This window comes from Falco naumanni, chromosome 4 (assembly GCF_017639655.2).
Source record: "Falco naumanni isolate bFalNau1 chromosome 4, bFalNau1.pat, whole genome shotgun sequence".
Lineage (NCBI taxonomy): Eukaryota > Metazoa > Chordata > Aves > Falconiformes > Falconidae > Falco > Falco naumanni.
In genome coordinates this window covers 32,914,363-32,931,664 of record NC_054057.1, presented here as the reverse complement: position 1 = coordinate 32,931,664, position 17,302 = coordinate 32,914,363, and the positions used below count along the sequence as shown (strand labels likewise).

The following is a 17,302-nucleotide window of genomic DNA, read 5'->3' as shown; positions in this document are numbered from 1 at the left end:
GCCTCTTAATTCAATTATAATAAATATAACTTTAAAAATACATTTCCGTGTACCTTTAATTGATTTTTTCTAAATTGAAAAGGTCAGCCAAATTATGTCCAAATGATTTACAGAGCCTGCCACAAAAGGCTGATATAACTACAAAAAGATGGAACTTCAGTGTCTACTGCAACAAAGAAGTCAAACGATCCACAGTAAAGGGCTACTGCTGAAATATGTAGAGACTTACTGCTAAAACTGGGAGTGTCTGTACAACAACGTCTCAGACAAACTGTCAATGCAATTATGAAATATAAGAATGTTCAGGTTAGATGAAAACATTAGCAGTTGAGAAAAGATCCCAGCTCGTGTGCAGGAATAAAGGACTTGTGTAAACTACATTAGGCAGGCATCCAAATCAGTCTCACAAACCTAGACATTACCCTGAAAATGTAGTAGAACTTTCAGTGATGGAACAGCAACAGAAATAGCAGACTACTTGACAGCTGTATTCAGAGGAGACCTAATCCAATAGGCTTACAGAACTGCTTTTTCCTTCTTGAATTGATTCAAGGTTGGGTCACATTACTGTGAGACATCATTGTAAAACTTGCATTACTGCTGCCCACACTGAAATGTAGTGAGCAGTATACCAGGAAGAAGCAGCTAAGCTAACGTGGTAATTACAGTTTCCTCCTCTGGACATATGCGGCTGCCCTTTCTTATGAGTGTTTTCGATCAAGGAACCAAGCCTGTGTTCTCAACTTTTGTCAGATAATCATGTTGCAGCAATGACCAGGCCACTTTTTCTCATTCACAGCCAGAAACCTGCTGACTTCTTACATGAGGTCCCTGTCACTGTATTCTTGTTTTCCTATTTCATGCCTTCTTATTTTTATGTCAGGTTACTGCAATCTGTTCTGCATAGGAATAAACTGTAAAATGTGAAAATTGAAACCAGCACATATGTCGTCAGTAAAACAGTGTAACACATCAACTGTAAATGGTCCCAGCTCTTTGCCAGACCATGTTTTAATGCCGACTGCTAAATTCTTAAGCTATTACTGAACTGTAAAGCTTTGAATTACTTGAACTCTATGCATCTCAAAGGCTGTTTCTGTCCTCCTTTGAAGAAAGTGCCATATATACACATATAGAAACAGTATCCCTTCCAGTTTAAGAGGAAGGTTTGAAACCAGAATTGGCCTGTAACAATCCAAATTGACCTTGAAAATCTACTAAACAGCCTACGTATTTCCCAGATTTGATGAACCAATTATGATAAATATAGTCCTAATTCAATGAGGTTTTTTTGGATGCTCAGAGTTTGGTACAAAATTTAGTATGCCTGTGTAGCCAGAACTGCCTAATGACTCAGAAATACAAAATAATTGCCATTAAAAGCCTTCATTGAATTTTTATATACCCTTCTTGGCCTGAGGGTCATCACAGCTTTCATATGTGCATGGTCCCCAGGCTGACCACGATGAGGTCTCACACTCTGTAGGACAGGGGATATGGCACAGCTGGGAGGTGCTGGGAAGAGGTCCCGTACACAGCTTACGGTCCACTGGCCTCGAGGCTGTCAAAACAAAGTCAACACATTTCTTATGTGTCAGTGGTCACAATCCTCAGCTCTAAGAAGACAAAACATCCCTTCATTCTGAAAGGCTGCTATCTCATCATTTTAATCTGATGAAGTGATGGAAAAATGCCTGTCTAGAAAAAATGAAACAGAAGTCAGTTTACTCTCTGCATGAACAGAGCCAAATCCGATTATGTGGAGTCAGGAAGACTGCAGATATTGGAGCACCCTCATGGACCTAGGCCTTTCATTTAATGAATAGATTATGTTACTACAATTGTTGTTCACATTGCACTCCATGTAAATTGATGTCCTGCTGTCTTATTTGAGTATGTCTTCACCTAAGAAACTGAAAAAAAAGCTGTATAAATCCCTTTGCTCTTATATGATACTATAACTTCAAAAGCCTGGTTAATTAATATTTAGAAGATTATTTTTAAGCTATAACCAGAAACACAGTTAAAATTAGGATGAAATTTTGTTTTTTCTGTTACTCTAAAGACCTTCAAGTGCAGAGTCAGCAATAAGATTTTTGCATTAGCTGCTTTAGTTCAAGAAAGGTTTTGTTTTGAATACATATATGGTTTCCATAAATTAAAAATATATATGTAAAATATATTTAAATTAATTAAAACTCTGCAAAAGACAATTGGTATTTTTTCATTAAAGAATTATTAATCTATAAAGACACATGTGAAGGCAGATTCTTCTGTACTTTAAGGATCAATAAGCCCTGGAACAGGCTAAAATCACCCGTTTTCTTCCATACTTTATTTCTTTTAAATTCCCAGGTTACACAAATAATGAGACAACTATAATAGGTGCCAGAGTAAGGCACAGAACTCTAAACCAAAACGTACCATTTCATTACAAGCAAGATTTTAATTCTCTTTCATAACATAGGACTCGAAAAAAATATTACACTAAGAGAATAACTGCTATAAGGCAAAGTGAAGCCTGACATATTTATTCATTTTGATTGATTGAAGAAACATGCAATTCCTTAACTTAAAACACTCTCATCCTACTCCCTCAGCATTCTTTCACAGGAAAATTACCTCATTAATTTTCTGCCACCACTACAAATAGTCTATTTTGATGGAAAGAGCTCTCTGGTGAAACATATTCTGAAAGAAGTTCAGAATATGACAAAATTTCCTTCTGAAAAATGAGATCACTAACCACAGATACGTCGTAAAAGTAAACATCAGGTTGTTAAGGTATGGTCTCATTTGTAGATATGTGTGTGTCTTTCCATTTAGGCTTTCTAAGTAGATGATCTTTCCAGTTACAGAAAAAGCGTTCAATTGTCTACTTTTTAAGGGGAAAAGGAAATGGCAAATCATCACCCTATTCTGGTTTCCAGTGTTGCCTCCTTTGTCACAGTTTTACACTATGTTGCTCCACATAACGAAGGCATGAAGATGGCAGATAGTCATTTAACCTTACTGCCTCCAGCTCACCAATCTCTCAACACAAAATAATACAGCAACAAATATTCCAACATTTGCATAATGCTATGTCAGAATTAAATTTTATGACAGAACATTAAATTTTACAGTAAGTTTGACGTGCGCACCTAACATGCATAATAATCTACATAATATGCATATCTTGTGTAAAACATGGATATACATAAACATAATTTGCCTGTAATTGAATTTGTATTGAATAGTTCCTAATAATAAAAAGAAAAAGAGTAAGTAATTGCTAACCATACTTTTTTAACCTTGATTTAATCGGGGAATTACCCAAGTGAGACAGTGGAAATTAAGGGTCAATTACACCCCTGAGATGCAGCCTTGCTTCAGGGAACAGAGAAAGTGTTCTGAGGAATGCTGTGCTTCATCTCCAGCCTGCATCAGGGTAAAAGCACTTACCATCACAATAGTTCATTGGATGTTACTCAGGAAAATAACAAAGACCTTTCATCAGGAAGCTTTAAATAGATGATTTTCATATCCCAGATGTTCCATATCACAACCAGATTTTTTTTTTAAGAGTATGCTAATAGAAGGTATTACTGCTACTGTAAAAATTCATTTAGCTTCAAGCTAAATTTGTGATGGTCCTGAAACTGTAAAATATGAGGAAATGTGACTGTGTTTGGCTTTAAAGAGGGTTACTTAAGTAACAGGAATGCTATTTCTATTTTTTTTTTTTGAAGGTACCAGTAAGAGCTCCAGGTCTTGTCAGCAAATGTTGTTAAATAAACTTATCATGAAAACACCGTCTGAAAATATCTGCCTTTTCCATCACTCACCAGAGTGTAGGGGAAGGAAGAAGTGCTTTGGGGACAGGTAAGTGCTATCAATAAATTTCTCAATATGCTAAAATATTTTTGAAATGGTGTTCTTAGAACATAAGTGATGTACAAATGTCTGCTACCAGATCTGTTATATATTGCTTTTAAATCAAAACAAAAAAAAAAAAAATCAACAGTAGGACAGGACTGGCAAATTATATTCCAGATTATTAAAAAGTGTTTTCACCATCAAACACTCAGAGTGTATTTCACCCAGGATTACTCAGAATTCTTTCTTTGAGATGACAGTAAAATAAGAAAACTTATTGTTGCCTGAGTATCTTATGAACATCTTGCTCCTGTTGATTTGACTGGATTTCTTTCAGCATCAAAAAAGTATAAATAAGCTCATCTTTTGCTGTTCATTATTTAGCAAAGATGCTTTCAAAGAAAATTATGCTGGATGCAGAAATTTACAGTTTAAAACCTTGTCTTACTTCTGTTCTTTCAGACTCTCTTGTGGCAGCAATGAAGATTCTTTATTCCTTGGAAGTGATGCTAAATGCTGATTAGATTGTGTGTAATAGTACAAGCTCTGTGTGGAGTTTGACCAAATTTTGGGCCAAAAATGGAAAGAAAAGTGAATGCGTTTTCATAACATCTCTTTCTCCTTCAGTCTAACTAAAACATTAGTCTCAGTTCTGAATGAATTTCAGGTTTGAGGTGGTGATCTAAAAACTAAAATGAGATTATATCGCTCTGTCCTCAAAATCAACTAGTATATTAGGAAATTTTAGCTGAATATATTTTATACCCTTGTTAAACACCTTCCTGAATGTCTGCATTTTACAAAGAACTGAAAAGAAAAAACACAGTTGTTTTCTTAAGCATTTGCTACATTTACTGAGGTCTCAACCTCCCTGTTCTTCTTCAGAAGCCCTCAAGAAACTAGTGCCCAGCAACAACCAGGCTGTCAAGGAGGGTGAAATTGTGTGTGGCTGCATCAGTATGAGCAGACACAACTTCATATTCCTCCTTGTGGTCATTTGTCACACCAGTTTCACAGCAAGAAGCAGGAGCAAATTTCTTCAACCAAAGTGTTCTCGCTCAAAAAAGCAAGAAAAACCCAAGCCCAAAACACATTATGACCAGCAATGAAAGAATACATATTCTTCCCCATTCTCTACAATGCTGGATGCTGTCATCAAAAGACAGTAGATAATTCAGGACCTGATCCTCTAATCAACTGCACAACTCCATGCTTGTAAGCAGTTCCTCTCTGTTTAACAAGACAATGAGCCAGCGTTTGCAGATGTAGGGTAAATTTATGCCTATAAAGAAACTTTCCTCCCATCCTCGTTCTGTATCAACGGTTTCAAAGGTACTTGGATAAAGATGACACAATCTTCCTCATAGGCTTACCTTGAGAAAAACTTCGTGACTAAACCAGTTAAACAGGTGAACAGAGATGAAACAATTTAAGTCAGTGGCAAGTAAATGGCAGAATGACAGTGACCTCCAGGAATCTTGATTGTCAGCTGCCTAATTGCTACACCAAATACTCCCTCAAGACTAAATTCATGAATTCAGATAGAAGATAGTACAGACCAAAATGCCATGAGGGATTCTGGTTCAGCTAGGTATTAAAAGTTCAGATTCTTACTGGAGCCCTAACTTGGTGTTTAAATCTACAAAAGGAACTGGAAATAACAGCTGTGATGAACGCAATGAAGCAATTCCCAGTGCTCAAAATCAAGAGGAAAATCAGCCACTTGTTAAATGGTTCAGGAGTTGAGCAGGGACCTGTCCTAGCATCCTGGCTGGCTCATGAACTTTGTTAGTTTGAGTTTAGGCCTGTCGCTTTCAAAGCGATCTGAAATTTACTGAAAGTGCACAGATCAGTTAAAATATTTCAGAGTTATATAAACATGTTAATTATACACATACAGCCAACGTAGTTTCCCTGAAAGGGATGTTGCCTCCTTTGGACACTTTTGGTTGAAAGGCCAGGTGAGAGGCCTTAATTTACCTACCTGTTATTTCAAAAGTGATCGATAGCAGAGGTGCAGCACTAGCCTTCGACTTGCTCTGTGACTGACTTTCTGAAATAACAGGGAAACACCACCGTGAGTATATGAGAACGGAGGTCTTCCAAGCAGCCTTAGTGAGACAGCATTCACTACAGCCAACAGCAAACCACACTGAAATGAAGGTGTTTCTCCACAGCTGGTAGGTGTCTCCCTGGGCTTTTTCCCATCCTTAAATTACTCATAGTTTTCAAATAGTATTGTTTTAGAGGCACTGATATCCTTGCTTCTAGGAGGGCCTGGGGAACAGCTCTTGCCCACACCAAACCCAAGATGGAAGGGAAGAAAGAGGCAGAATGAGTGGAGAAGCACATCTTCTGAAAATTTGCCCCCTAATACGGAAACACCCCAGAGCTCCCTTTTAAACTAAGACCCACTTCACCCTTAGTTTGAGCTCTTGAAAAATTGTTCTCATGTTTATGCATCCAAAGAGTAGTTACATTTTAATCAGCTTTCTGGGGCCTGCAGAGATTACCTCCTGATGGGCTCCGCGTATTCCTGTCACAGTCTGATAAGGGCAGATTTCACACTTGCCTAAGCCGGCGAGACTTCACAGCCTACCAAAATCCTAATCATCATTCTGAACAGTAAGCTGCCACTGATTTTATTGTTACCTCTCCTTAGCCGGGAGGTTTTACTCCTTTACTGCAAGGCAGGGGCATCTAAACTTTGTTCAGCAGAGGCGATTTACTAAAAGCCCTTGGGCAGAAGCTGATTTGCATTAAATGAAGAGGCTTGAAAGCTGCTTCTTTAATAAATACAGATGTGGGGCCCATGGAGCACACAAGTCACATCCTACTGATCCGAACAGTCACGCTGAAATGCATGTCAGCATTAATATTCCTCACAAACTCTACCTCCATGGCAAGTTTGAGAGTACCTTTAACTCACAGCAGAAACCTCACTGCGGTTTGGTCAGCTCTGGTCTAAATGTATTACACATGACTTGTATAATGATGTTGCTTTTCCTGAAATATGTGGCTATATTTATTTATTAATAATACCATGTGTTCATATGAAACAGCTACAGAACAGGATAAAATTTAATTAACAAGCTAAACGCATTTAGTGTAATTCACTAATTTCTAAATCTATAGTGCTACATTAGTATGCAGAAGTAGACATAACACAAAATACTCAAGTGTTGTTCTCAAGCACATATATTACCAAATGAATTAAAGATTTTGTCTCCTAAGCTAGTCTCTTTTCTTAAGATGCTGTACAAGCTGTAACAGCAACAAGGAATAATCTCTTCTGCCTCCGAGTTAGGGAAAAAAAAAACAACACAAAATTATACTGGCTTGAAGTCCTGAAAGTGATTTAAGAACTTGACCAAATCAAGAAAAGAAAAATAAATAGACAAATAGATAAATAAATAAAAACAATTCCCTGAGAATGACATCTAGCCGTATTTTTACATATTTCTATATTGAGCTTACATGCCAGAATTTACATACTCCATCTGCACATCAAACCACAAGGTGCATCACCCAGGTGAAGGACACACAGGAAATTTACAGTAAAGGAAGGAACTGAATCTGGGATTTCTGCCCCAGTTTCTCATGCTCTATCTTACTAAGAAACATCATTCACATAAGACAATATTTTTCAATAGATATTCAGAAATAGCAATTTGTAGCTAGGAACCAATATTTTCAGCATAGAGAATGAAATCTCTGCTACTGCAATTAAGCATTTTCATCTGAACTAGAAAATAATAAACTGCAAGATAAGGCTTTCATGACAGAAGACAGTGGCTGTCAGGGAGTCCTGGCATGCTGGAGTGCTCTGATTTCACACTAATTCAATTGCAAGTGAATCAAATTTACCTTCTTTTTCCTTGAGGGTATTTAAATAGGAGAGGAGATTTTCATTAGCTTGCACACAGTACATTTCACGGGTTTGAATGCCACCTCCGCACAGCGCCGTCTGATTTCCTCGCCGCTTGTCCTGTTGGCTAAGTAGAGGATCGACGCGGCATTCTGTCCACTCTGTGGTCCGCCAACCGTACCTGGATCAAATTTTGTTAACTGGGTCTTCAGAAGCCATTTTACACAGCATTACATTATACAAGCTGAAACACCTTAACAGCTTTATTCATTTTCTAAAAGGCCTGAGCCCCACAATTTCTTGCACACAGAGATATGTTGTCTGATATTTTATGTGAGTGAAAACTTTTCCTCTATTATTTCTTATTTGAAATTATTACTTTTTAGGAAGATCCTTTCTGTTCAGTTCCTGAAACATACTGCACATATAAATACTTTATTAGAGGGAAGAAAAACTTGACATACAGACACATAAACTCTATATTCAGATAAGCTGTCAATATTGTGACTCAGCATTTGTTTAGAACTAGACAATTTATATGAACCAAAGCAAAAATTTCAAAAAAATGTGCACACTGAGAAACAGAAGAGTCAGAAAAGGAGAAGGGACAAAGTCACAACCACCGAAAGCCTCCTGTTCTTTTTTGATATGAGACAGAATTTCTCTTGAATATCAAGGTAAAACTATAATTGTATTTTTTATTATTACTTCAGAAAAACCTTTCAGTAAGTTTCTTTTTCACTGTCAAGAGGAAGATGGCTCTGCAGTACTGAAGCATCTCTGCTGGGTACTGATGAATGATGAGAAGCTGTGAGCTTTCTAATCAGTGAATGCACACCAAAAATCTGTGACTCCCAGTTAAACCCCAATCAGGATTACAAACCACAAGAAATGCCACAGAATTCTCTACCCAAGAAGGACTTTAAAGCTAAATCAAGCAAACTGCTTCCTAAAGTGGCTGGAGATGGGGAAAGATGACATTTCAACTCTTAAATGAAAAATATGTACTGCAGTCAAAGATGCTTAGCATCGAATGACATTTCCCCAGACCTTCTTCTCAGTCTGATAAAGAAAAAGCACAGCTGGAACTTTAATATTAATCTTGATTTGTTGATAAGGATTACAGCAATCTCTTGAATTGTAAAGTGCTTGCTGTCATTTCTCCTAAACTTTAAACAGGGTTAATTTATTTATTGTAACTGTTAGTCTCTCCCACTTTGCATTTGGGACCCAGTTGCCTTTGTTGGGCTGAATAGGAGTCTCACTAAAAAAGTCTGGCTTCTAAATAGATGTTTATCACCTCTTTCCTGTGTTCAGAATTTTGTCTGCAGACAAGTACTTCAGAAAACCATGATTTTGGTAGAAACATTATGTAGGGAAAAGACCACTGACAAATTAAGACAAGTAATTTATTATGTCTTGACTGAGCCTGCATATGCATAAACATTCCCTTTCAAAAATGAAAAAATACATATTTGTTACTTTTTCTGTATTTAGATGAGGAAATGGTTTAACTATAAAGCAGCTACTTGCTTCTTCAGGCTTTTAAGAAGAGCACTGAACACAGAGGAGAAAAAGAAATAAAATCAAACCTATTATTTCCTTAGTAATGGTTTGATTGATATTCCATTACCAGCCCTGCACGCTAATTTGAATTCTTCATTTTAGTATAAGGAGAACTGAAATGAACCAACTTACGTAATGCACGGTGCCACACCATCTCCTTGAGAAACACACTGCTCTGTTTCTTCTAATTGTGGGCATTCACTGTCACTGCCGATAGGGAGCTGTTTAATGGTCCGTGATCTTGTACGATTCCCCTTAGGGGTTGTCATGTCAAAGCAGGTTTTGGAGCAGGGGGTCCACTCTGACCACTCTGACACCTGGCACTCTTTCGTGATCACACAGGACTGGAATGTAATGGGCAACTTGTCTTGTTTGCAGAAGCTGTAATAAGAGAACATTACAATTTTCAGCACACATATTCACAGACAGTCATGAACTCCTACAGAAATGCAATATCTGTTGCAACATGCAAAGTCAGTAAATATTTGTAAAGCTGTTAAGGTCCAGTCCACATGTATTTGATCCCCAAAAGTCAGGCAAAACAGCTTGTTGTTAAAGTGACTGAAATTAGATATATTTTTTGTTATGGTTAGAAACAACCACTACTGCCATATCTGTGATCAAAATTAAAATATAAATCTTCATACATATATAGAAGTGCAAAAGACGAAGTAAATACAATTTTCACTGCTTATGTTTTATTTTTAGGTATACTCAATTATTTTTTCTTGGAACAAAAATGAACCAGAGGATTAATAACAGAGATAGCTATACAATGTTCTTGAAGAGAACCAAGTGCTCAAGGTCATCTTCTCATTTCCAGAGTAAAAATTGTTTAAAAACACAATGTCAAATATACTGAATACTTGGTCACTAGTAATTTGCTTTGCTAACAGCTGGTATATTGCCACAGTGATGCCTCATGGTCTAAAAAGGGAATAATCTCTACCTTAAAGCAGAGCTTTCCCTGCTGCAGTGAATCCATAGCTTTAATTTCCTGTTCCTCGTGAAGGCTGTCATGTAATTTCCATTCCCCATCTGATTGCTTCATTCATATATTACATATGTTGTCAGCAACATTTTCTCCTTCTAAATGCCTCTGCATTTTTAAATGCTATATTCTAACTAGAAACTAACATTTCTACTGTAAAGCTTGATTCACAATAGGAAAATGAGCAATAGAGAAGCTAAACTATAATTAAAGTGATCATAACTTTAACTCCTTAATTATAATTGCAACATAAATATATTTACCATGACTGTCTTGGAATGAAATTCTGGCTTCTGAAGTAGTTAAACAGGGAGGAAAAAGATTTATTAGCACTGCAGACGACACAATGAAACACTGTTCAGTACCAGTCCTATGGTAGGCTCAATGAAGGCTCATTTTCTTCCTTTTAATAGAACACATTTTGAAATAAAAGAGAATAAGGAATATTTATAACAATTTTGTTGCCATACAAAATTTTGCCCTACCCATATATCCAAGATCATGTTGAACCGCTATTAGCAAAATTTTGTAATACTAGAACAAGGGGTACTTGATGAGACTAATGAGATTTAAAAACATGACAAACAAAGTATTTCTATATACAAGAGCAATTCTGCAGCTTGTTAACAGAAGGTCCTGATTGTAGAGACAGTGTCAGCATGTTCAGAGAGAGGTTGGATGGATTTGTGGGCAATAGGTCTATATGTGGGTACTAAAACGACAAGGTGGGATATATTAGCCACCATCCCTAATACGTTGGCTCAGGATACTGGAGAAATACAAAGGGAATGGGCTGCAAAAGGCAGCCAGGCCTCTTATGCTTGGTCTTTACATAGCATCGCCTTTTGCTGCTGCTGGAGCCAATAGGCCCGAGACACTGCTGGGCTTGACAGACCACAGGAGTTTACTCAGTAGGGGATTTCTTATGTTCTTGTTACGTTAAAGGGGTGTTGTTGGTGGAGAAGCCCTAACACATGACAGACAACATTTATTCTGCTTAAGGACAGAAGCTACACCCTGTTTCAGATGAAAGACACGCAAAGCTTTTGAGAAAATTGTTCTTTAATAATGGACTTTTTTCACCTTCATGTAACCCCGTCTGTCATCAGACTACAGTACTGTCAAATGCTGTATAGGAGTTTATGTACCTTTGCCAAAACATATAGACTCATTTATCCAACAAAGACACACATTGTAATGACTTGAGAATAGATCTATTCCTCATGGATTCTAAGATGGGCAAAAGATTGGAAAAAAAAAACACTTTTTAACAGAGAGTTGTCAATCAACTCCACTTAAAAATTAAGGCAAGCCCTGCAAATTAATGATATCTATTAATTTTTAAAGGTTATAGTCACTTCCTGAAAGATTACTATAGGTACTAGACACTTTTCAGACTCCAAGTGCTACTAGATCATTCACAAAGAATTCAACATAGGTGTTACTACAGCTTTAGATTAGAAAATTTCATTTCACAGATCCTTAAACTGTTATTGCCATATATGCAAAAAGACTTCCTGAAGTTTCATGCTTTTCAGTAGCCTTGTAATCTTGAATACCGTGATGCTGAAAGTCCCTCTGTGGGTCATGATGCAAAATGTTTTTATAAATTTAGACCTAGATTTGCTCACAGTACTCAACTGAAGGGTTATTTGGACAGTGGCATAGATTTAGGAGGCTAGTACTTTCTGCTTCATACTAATTTTTTTTTTTTTTATTAAAAGCTGTTGTCAATATAGCTTTTGTAATTAGAATGGTCATTTTATCTTGTTTGTTATCAATTAATTCCATATGCAGGTATAAAGAGGACCCAAACAGAATCGTACTATATTACTAATACCATTCATTACTTATGATCGTTGATAGAAGTAAAGCAATAGAGTTAAAGCATGCCTCACTTCAAATATTTACTTATAAAATTAATTTTAAATAAGCTATAAAACTATTAAGTTCTAAAGTTCTTGTAACCAGATCATAAATATTACTAAGGAGACAAACTAGAGGCAAAGTGAGTTATCCATTTATTTCCTTGCTTGCTTGTTAAAACTATGCACCACTTGCAGTGTTATGTAAATACCAACTAACTGATACTGTTCTAAGTCACCAGCAAACAATCTCTTTACTGTTATACATACTGTCATATTATGTTTTTGAGAGGGCAAAGAAAGTTACAATTGGCAAAAGAAGTGTCAGACAAGCAAATTAGCTGCTCTTTCTTCTTTTAACACTTGGTTTTCCTTGAACAATTTAGAGAAACAGAGCACTAATTACAAATGGCTATTATCAAGAGTTTGCCTTCACGTTGCAGGCAGCAGCAGAAGTGTTGCATTCTAGATCACAGAGGGACTAGGGAAGCATCACATTTAAACTCCCAGTATTACAAATCTGTCTAAACAAGACCTAGTTAAAACTCTTTAGTTAAGTAAATTATTATGGAAGTGCTTCAATCTCTTTGAAGGGAACAAAGTAGTCTCCAGAGCAGATTACAAATCTTTTCCCTCACTACCACCTTTCCCTGTCCCAAGTGCATGTATATCTATTATCCGCAACTAAACTACTCTACACTTAATTACATGTTGCATCCCTACATATCCCCCTTTCCCAGAAAATTTAGGAACAATGTATTTGATGTTCCAAAGTCCCCTCTCATTTTTCAAAGATCTTTTCTCTTCTCTTACTATTCTTGACACTTGTAAAAGATCTTCAAAAGATTTTCAAACTTTATCTTATCAAGAGAAACAGATGTTTCTCATACCTTTCAGTGCAGGTGACTATATATAGACAGACATTCATAATTAAACTTACTAATTGTGTATTGTATAAAAATGTTAACTCTGAAAGATGCATGTGCCATTTTAAAAGTTCAGTGTATGCAATACATTAGCTGAGAAGGCTGGTCACATTTCCTTTAAATGTCTGATCCAAGAAACTGCATAGATTGATCCTTCATTGAAACTTGGGAATGTCTTTGTTACACCAAATAGTGTCTTCTGGGTCTGGTACCTAATGTTAGAGATTTGGTCTCCGCAAATAATTTAAAGCAAAGCTTAATGTCATGTAAATCGCTCTGCACTTGCTGATGGATTTATGCATCTGATTTAGTTACTCAGTTGGATGAACCTTCTCACAGGAGAAAAAGCAAATGAGCAGGTAACAGATCAGAAGATAAAAACAGACAGCTCACATTCGTGTCATGATACCAGCCAAACCACTAGAAGTTCTGCATCAAACATCTCCATGCTCTGCGTAATTTCAGTAACATTTAAGTATACACTATATACAAAGTCAGCCATTCAAAAAGTACAGGGTGTACACATAATCCTCACTATCGACCCATATAGTTCTTTCCAGATAACAGCTTGGAAAGCTCAAAGAAAAGTACATGAGTTGCATTAAAATTCTGTTATAAGTCAACAGAGCAAACTGCCTACAAGAACAGGTAGCATAAGAGCAACATGTAAAGTCTGTGGGTACTTTCTCTCAATCCAGTAAATACATTCAAAGGACAGTGCTCTAAGTGTCTGTCCTTTGGCAGGGAAGAGGGCATTATACGATTTGAAGTAAGGCTGTATTTTGAGAAAGTACCATTTCAGACAATACATAGATACAATGGGGAACCGACACTTAAAGTATATAAGCATGTAGATGACACAGTGGAAAGAGAAGGCAATCCCAAGCAAACAAAAACATCCCAGGGGATAAACGAACCCTATTGCTATTAAGCCAACATCAAACCTATTCCTGACCTCAAATACTTAGATTAGATAAATGAACTAAAAAAAAAAAAAAAAAAGTAATGCTGGTTCAAAGGGCAAAATATGGAACATAATTGCTGCTCAACCTCTTTTGGGGATGTGTGGTCAGGAATTTGTGTCTACTCACGTTCTGTAGCCTCCTTTTTGCTCTTACTGCAATAAATAAAAACTAAATGTTGCTTTAGATAGGAAGGTTCCCCTTGGGGATTTCAAAGTAATTTACGGGGTAACTAAGGCTACAGACACAGATTAAAGCTTGAGGCATAAGCTTGGAGTAAATTGCATGTATGGTACCCACGTACGAATGAGCAAGCTGTGCAGCTGAAAGCAGTCTCCTCATTGGAAGATAAGCTTGCAAATGTGTGATAAAATCAGATTAGTCAAGAGGCAAAATATTTATTTCTGAGGTATCCTAAATTTCTATTAGAAAGTAAATCATGCTTTTACAATTTTAAAAATCCAGACAACTTAATTTTGTATGCCAATGACCCATTTGAGCGTCTGTAATCTCAGTCTCAAAATTTATCTTTTAAGTTGTGTAGAAAAGTCATGGAAGGGATCATTGGAATTTCCTCCTCTATAAGCCCAACTAGAAAAAAAATTTTTTTTTTCCTAAATTTGTCCAATAAATAAAGCCATGCATACTGCATGCATAAAGCCAAATACTTGGTAATGCATGACCATAGGACTGGTCTCTAAATTTATGCATAATAAATAGGAAAAATAAATGTGTTTTAAGCAAGGCAACAGGACTCATTTTACTCCATAAGCTATACATGTACAAGTAAGAGGTTTTCTGCTTTTGCTGGTTTCTTCCATAACATATTGGACTGATAACTGGCAAGAAGAGTTAACAAGAAAAGATGAACAGCAGCATGAGAATGGCTGAGTGGTTCTAACTAATAATCCGTGCAGTCTGTTACCTGCCTTGGCAGTAGCAAATGGAGGGTGAAAACTGAAAGACAGCAAGTATTCGGTCACATTTTCCCAGCATACACACTGGTTTTCCAGCAAACTGTGGCTTAAAGAATTCCTGCACACAAGTTGTATCTTTGCACTGAAGAGCCCTTTATACAGTTTTCCTCCGTGAATTAGTGCAAATGCTTTCGAATCCAGATAAGATTTTGGCATCTACATAATCTTGGAAACAATGGGTTACACACTTTTTTTACTTGTTAATAACTGCAGTTAGTTATTTTTGCTTTAAAGTTGCTCTGTAAATTTCACTTTCTGAGTTCAGACCTTACTCTACTTCAGACCATACTCTACTCACTTGCTTTGTAACATTTGTGAGCTTTAGGGATTTCTATAAGCTGTCTCCTCAGCTGTCTCTGTTAGGTCCAAGAGTTCCCTTCCACTTAATCTCATTTTACTTGAACACAGTTATATTCTGCAATTACAGATCCTTTCTACTGCATGTGCAACTTTGAGATGTAAAACTGGCCTGGATTTAAGGGTTGTTCAAGATTCACTCTGAGGACACTCCCAAAAATATCTGCACATCGTTATAACTGGATAATCTATAAATTAATGGAATTATGAGTCCACAGATCTAAGGTATTAAGGAGACACCATTTTGAAGATCAGTTTGCTGCTTTCCCAATACAGCTGCTCTTCATGTTTAAATGTAAAAGAGCTCCAATGTGAGGGCTGCAATTTAAACCTAAAATTGTACAGTGGAGAATGTGTCTTTTACAATAAATTCAATTTATTCACCCAGTGCTGATATTTAAGAACTGCTATTTACTGTTTTTACCTATAATTTAAAGTAATAAAACCCAACTGACAAGGTTAATGCAAGACAAACAGTCTCTTTAATAATTCTAGTTGGCATTATTTTGCCATATTTTTTCCATTCCTTCACCGTTATCAACATTCGGCTTTGGTTTTCTTTAATGAAATGTTCACAGCTATTATTCCTTGTTTTCATTCACTGTATAAATTCTCCTGGAATTCTGAGGTATTTACTTTTTCTCCAGATGACTTCCCATTTGATTACATACAGAGATGCCCATTGTTCTGAAATGAACAACATGGCTATGATTCAGGAGAGATACTGATGCCAACATAAACTTCTGGCACTCATGAGAAACAAAAGCCATGGGTTTGAGGTAGACTGAAAAGGACTTAAGTGGAATTTTACCTGTAAATTGAAAACTGATCTTTCATGTACAGATTTGTGCCTCTGAAGTTCTCTGTACCTGCACCTACACCTACAACAGGCTGCTCAAGCCCTGGCATGTCTGACCTACGCTCAGCCCTAGTGTGGAAAGCAGACACTCCCATGTCTCACCATCCTCATGAGAGCTCAGTGCAGCAGGCGTTATTAAGAGACACTAAACAGACATCGACCTTTTCAGACACCACACACAAAAAAAATAGGAAAAAAAACTGTGTTCTTCCTCCCCTTACATCCCTCATACTATATAGTACCACAGGGATTAGATATCACGTGTCCTTCGTGATCAGGACGGGGTCTGGGGTCAGAACGTGCTCTGTCTGCTGAGAAGTTCAACAACCGCACCTTTGGGGAAGAAAATTATCATTCTTTTTGAAGAAGGCTACTCCATTTTCAGCAAAAAATACAAGCTCTGCTTGTATTCCAAAGCAAAATCCCAACAACATAATTATGTTTTGAACACCCAAGACTTGACTTAAAACACCCAAGACTTGATTTAAAAGCTTGAGAGGAGTGAAGAAGACATAACCAAAACCTAAGCTAACTGGCTGGAAGAAACCCATACTGAGTATGATATGAGGAGATGCAGCAGTTCGGCAGAAAAAGTGAGCTGCTTCTGAAAGTTTCAGATCAAAGCAGGATCAACATGCTAAAGAAATCCAGGATCATTTAACAGGTTTTTAAGTGGCTTCATCTAAACACTAAGGAAGAAGAGTCAAGACTATCTGGCAGATAAAAGAAAACACAGCAGGGCTCCCTCAGAGCAGAATGATTTAACCATTTCCTGGCCTTGAATGTCCTGTACACCATCAAGCATCTTCCACAACCAGCTGCATCATCAGGAACCATGAGAGTCTCTCTAGAAGTCTTGCTGATCTCATGAGACATTACATCATTGGATACCATTAGGAAAATGGGTTTCAGTGTTTCCTACCGGCCACAAGATGAAAACTATTGACACATAAGCCCATTTGACCTAACAAACTTGTCTGCAGAAAGACTTGGAACAGTGACAAATTGCTTAGAGAACACCAAAACTAGATGTTACTTTAGCACTTGAAAACCAAAATTACACACACAAACAC

The 17,302-nt window shown here is 37.0% G+C and overlaps 1 protein-coding gene across 2 annotated transcripts in view; it reads right to left on the bottom strand.

Moving 5' to 3' along the window:
* The window catches only part of THSD7A (thrombospondin type 1 domain containing 7A), a 288,313-nt gene that overhangs the window by 99,813 nt on the left and 171,198 nt on the right, over positions 1-17,302 (bottom strand). For both annotated transcript variants that reach the window (XM_040590314.1, XM_040590313.1), the window contains exons 5-8: positions 9,425-9,673; positions 7,726-7,907; positions 5,843-5,911; positions 1,406-1,561 (exon numbers count right to left, since the gene is read on the bottom strand). In XM_040590314.1, the coding sequence (XP_040446248.1) occupies positions 1,406-1,561; positions 5,843-5,911; positions 7,726-7,907; positions 9,425-9,673 (656 nt within the window). The remainder of the gene's footprint in view (positions 1-1,405; positions 1,562-5,842; positions 5,912-7,725; positions 7,908-9,424; positions 9,674-17,302) is intronic.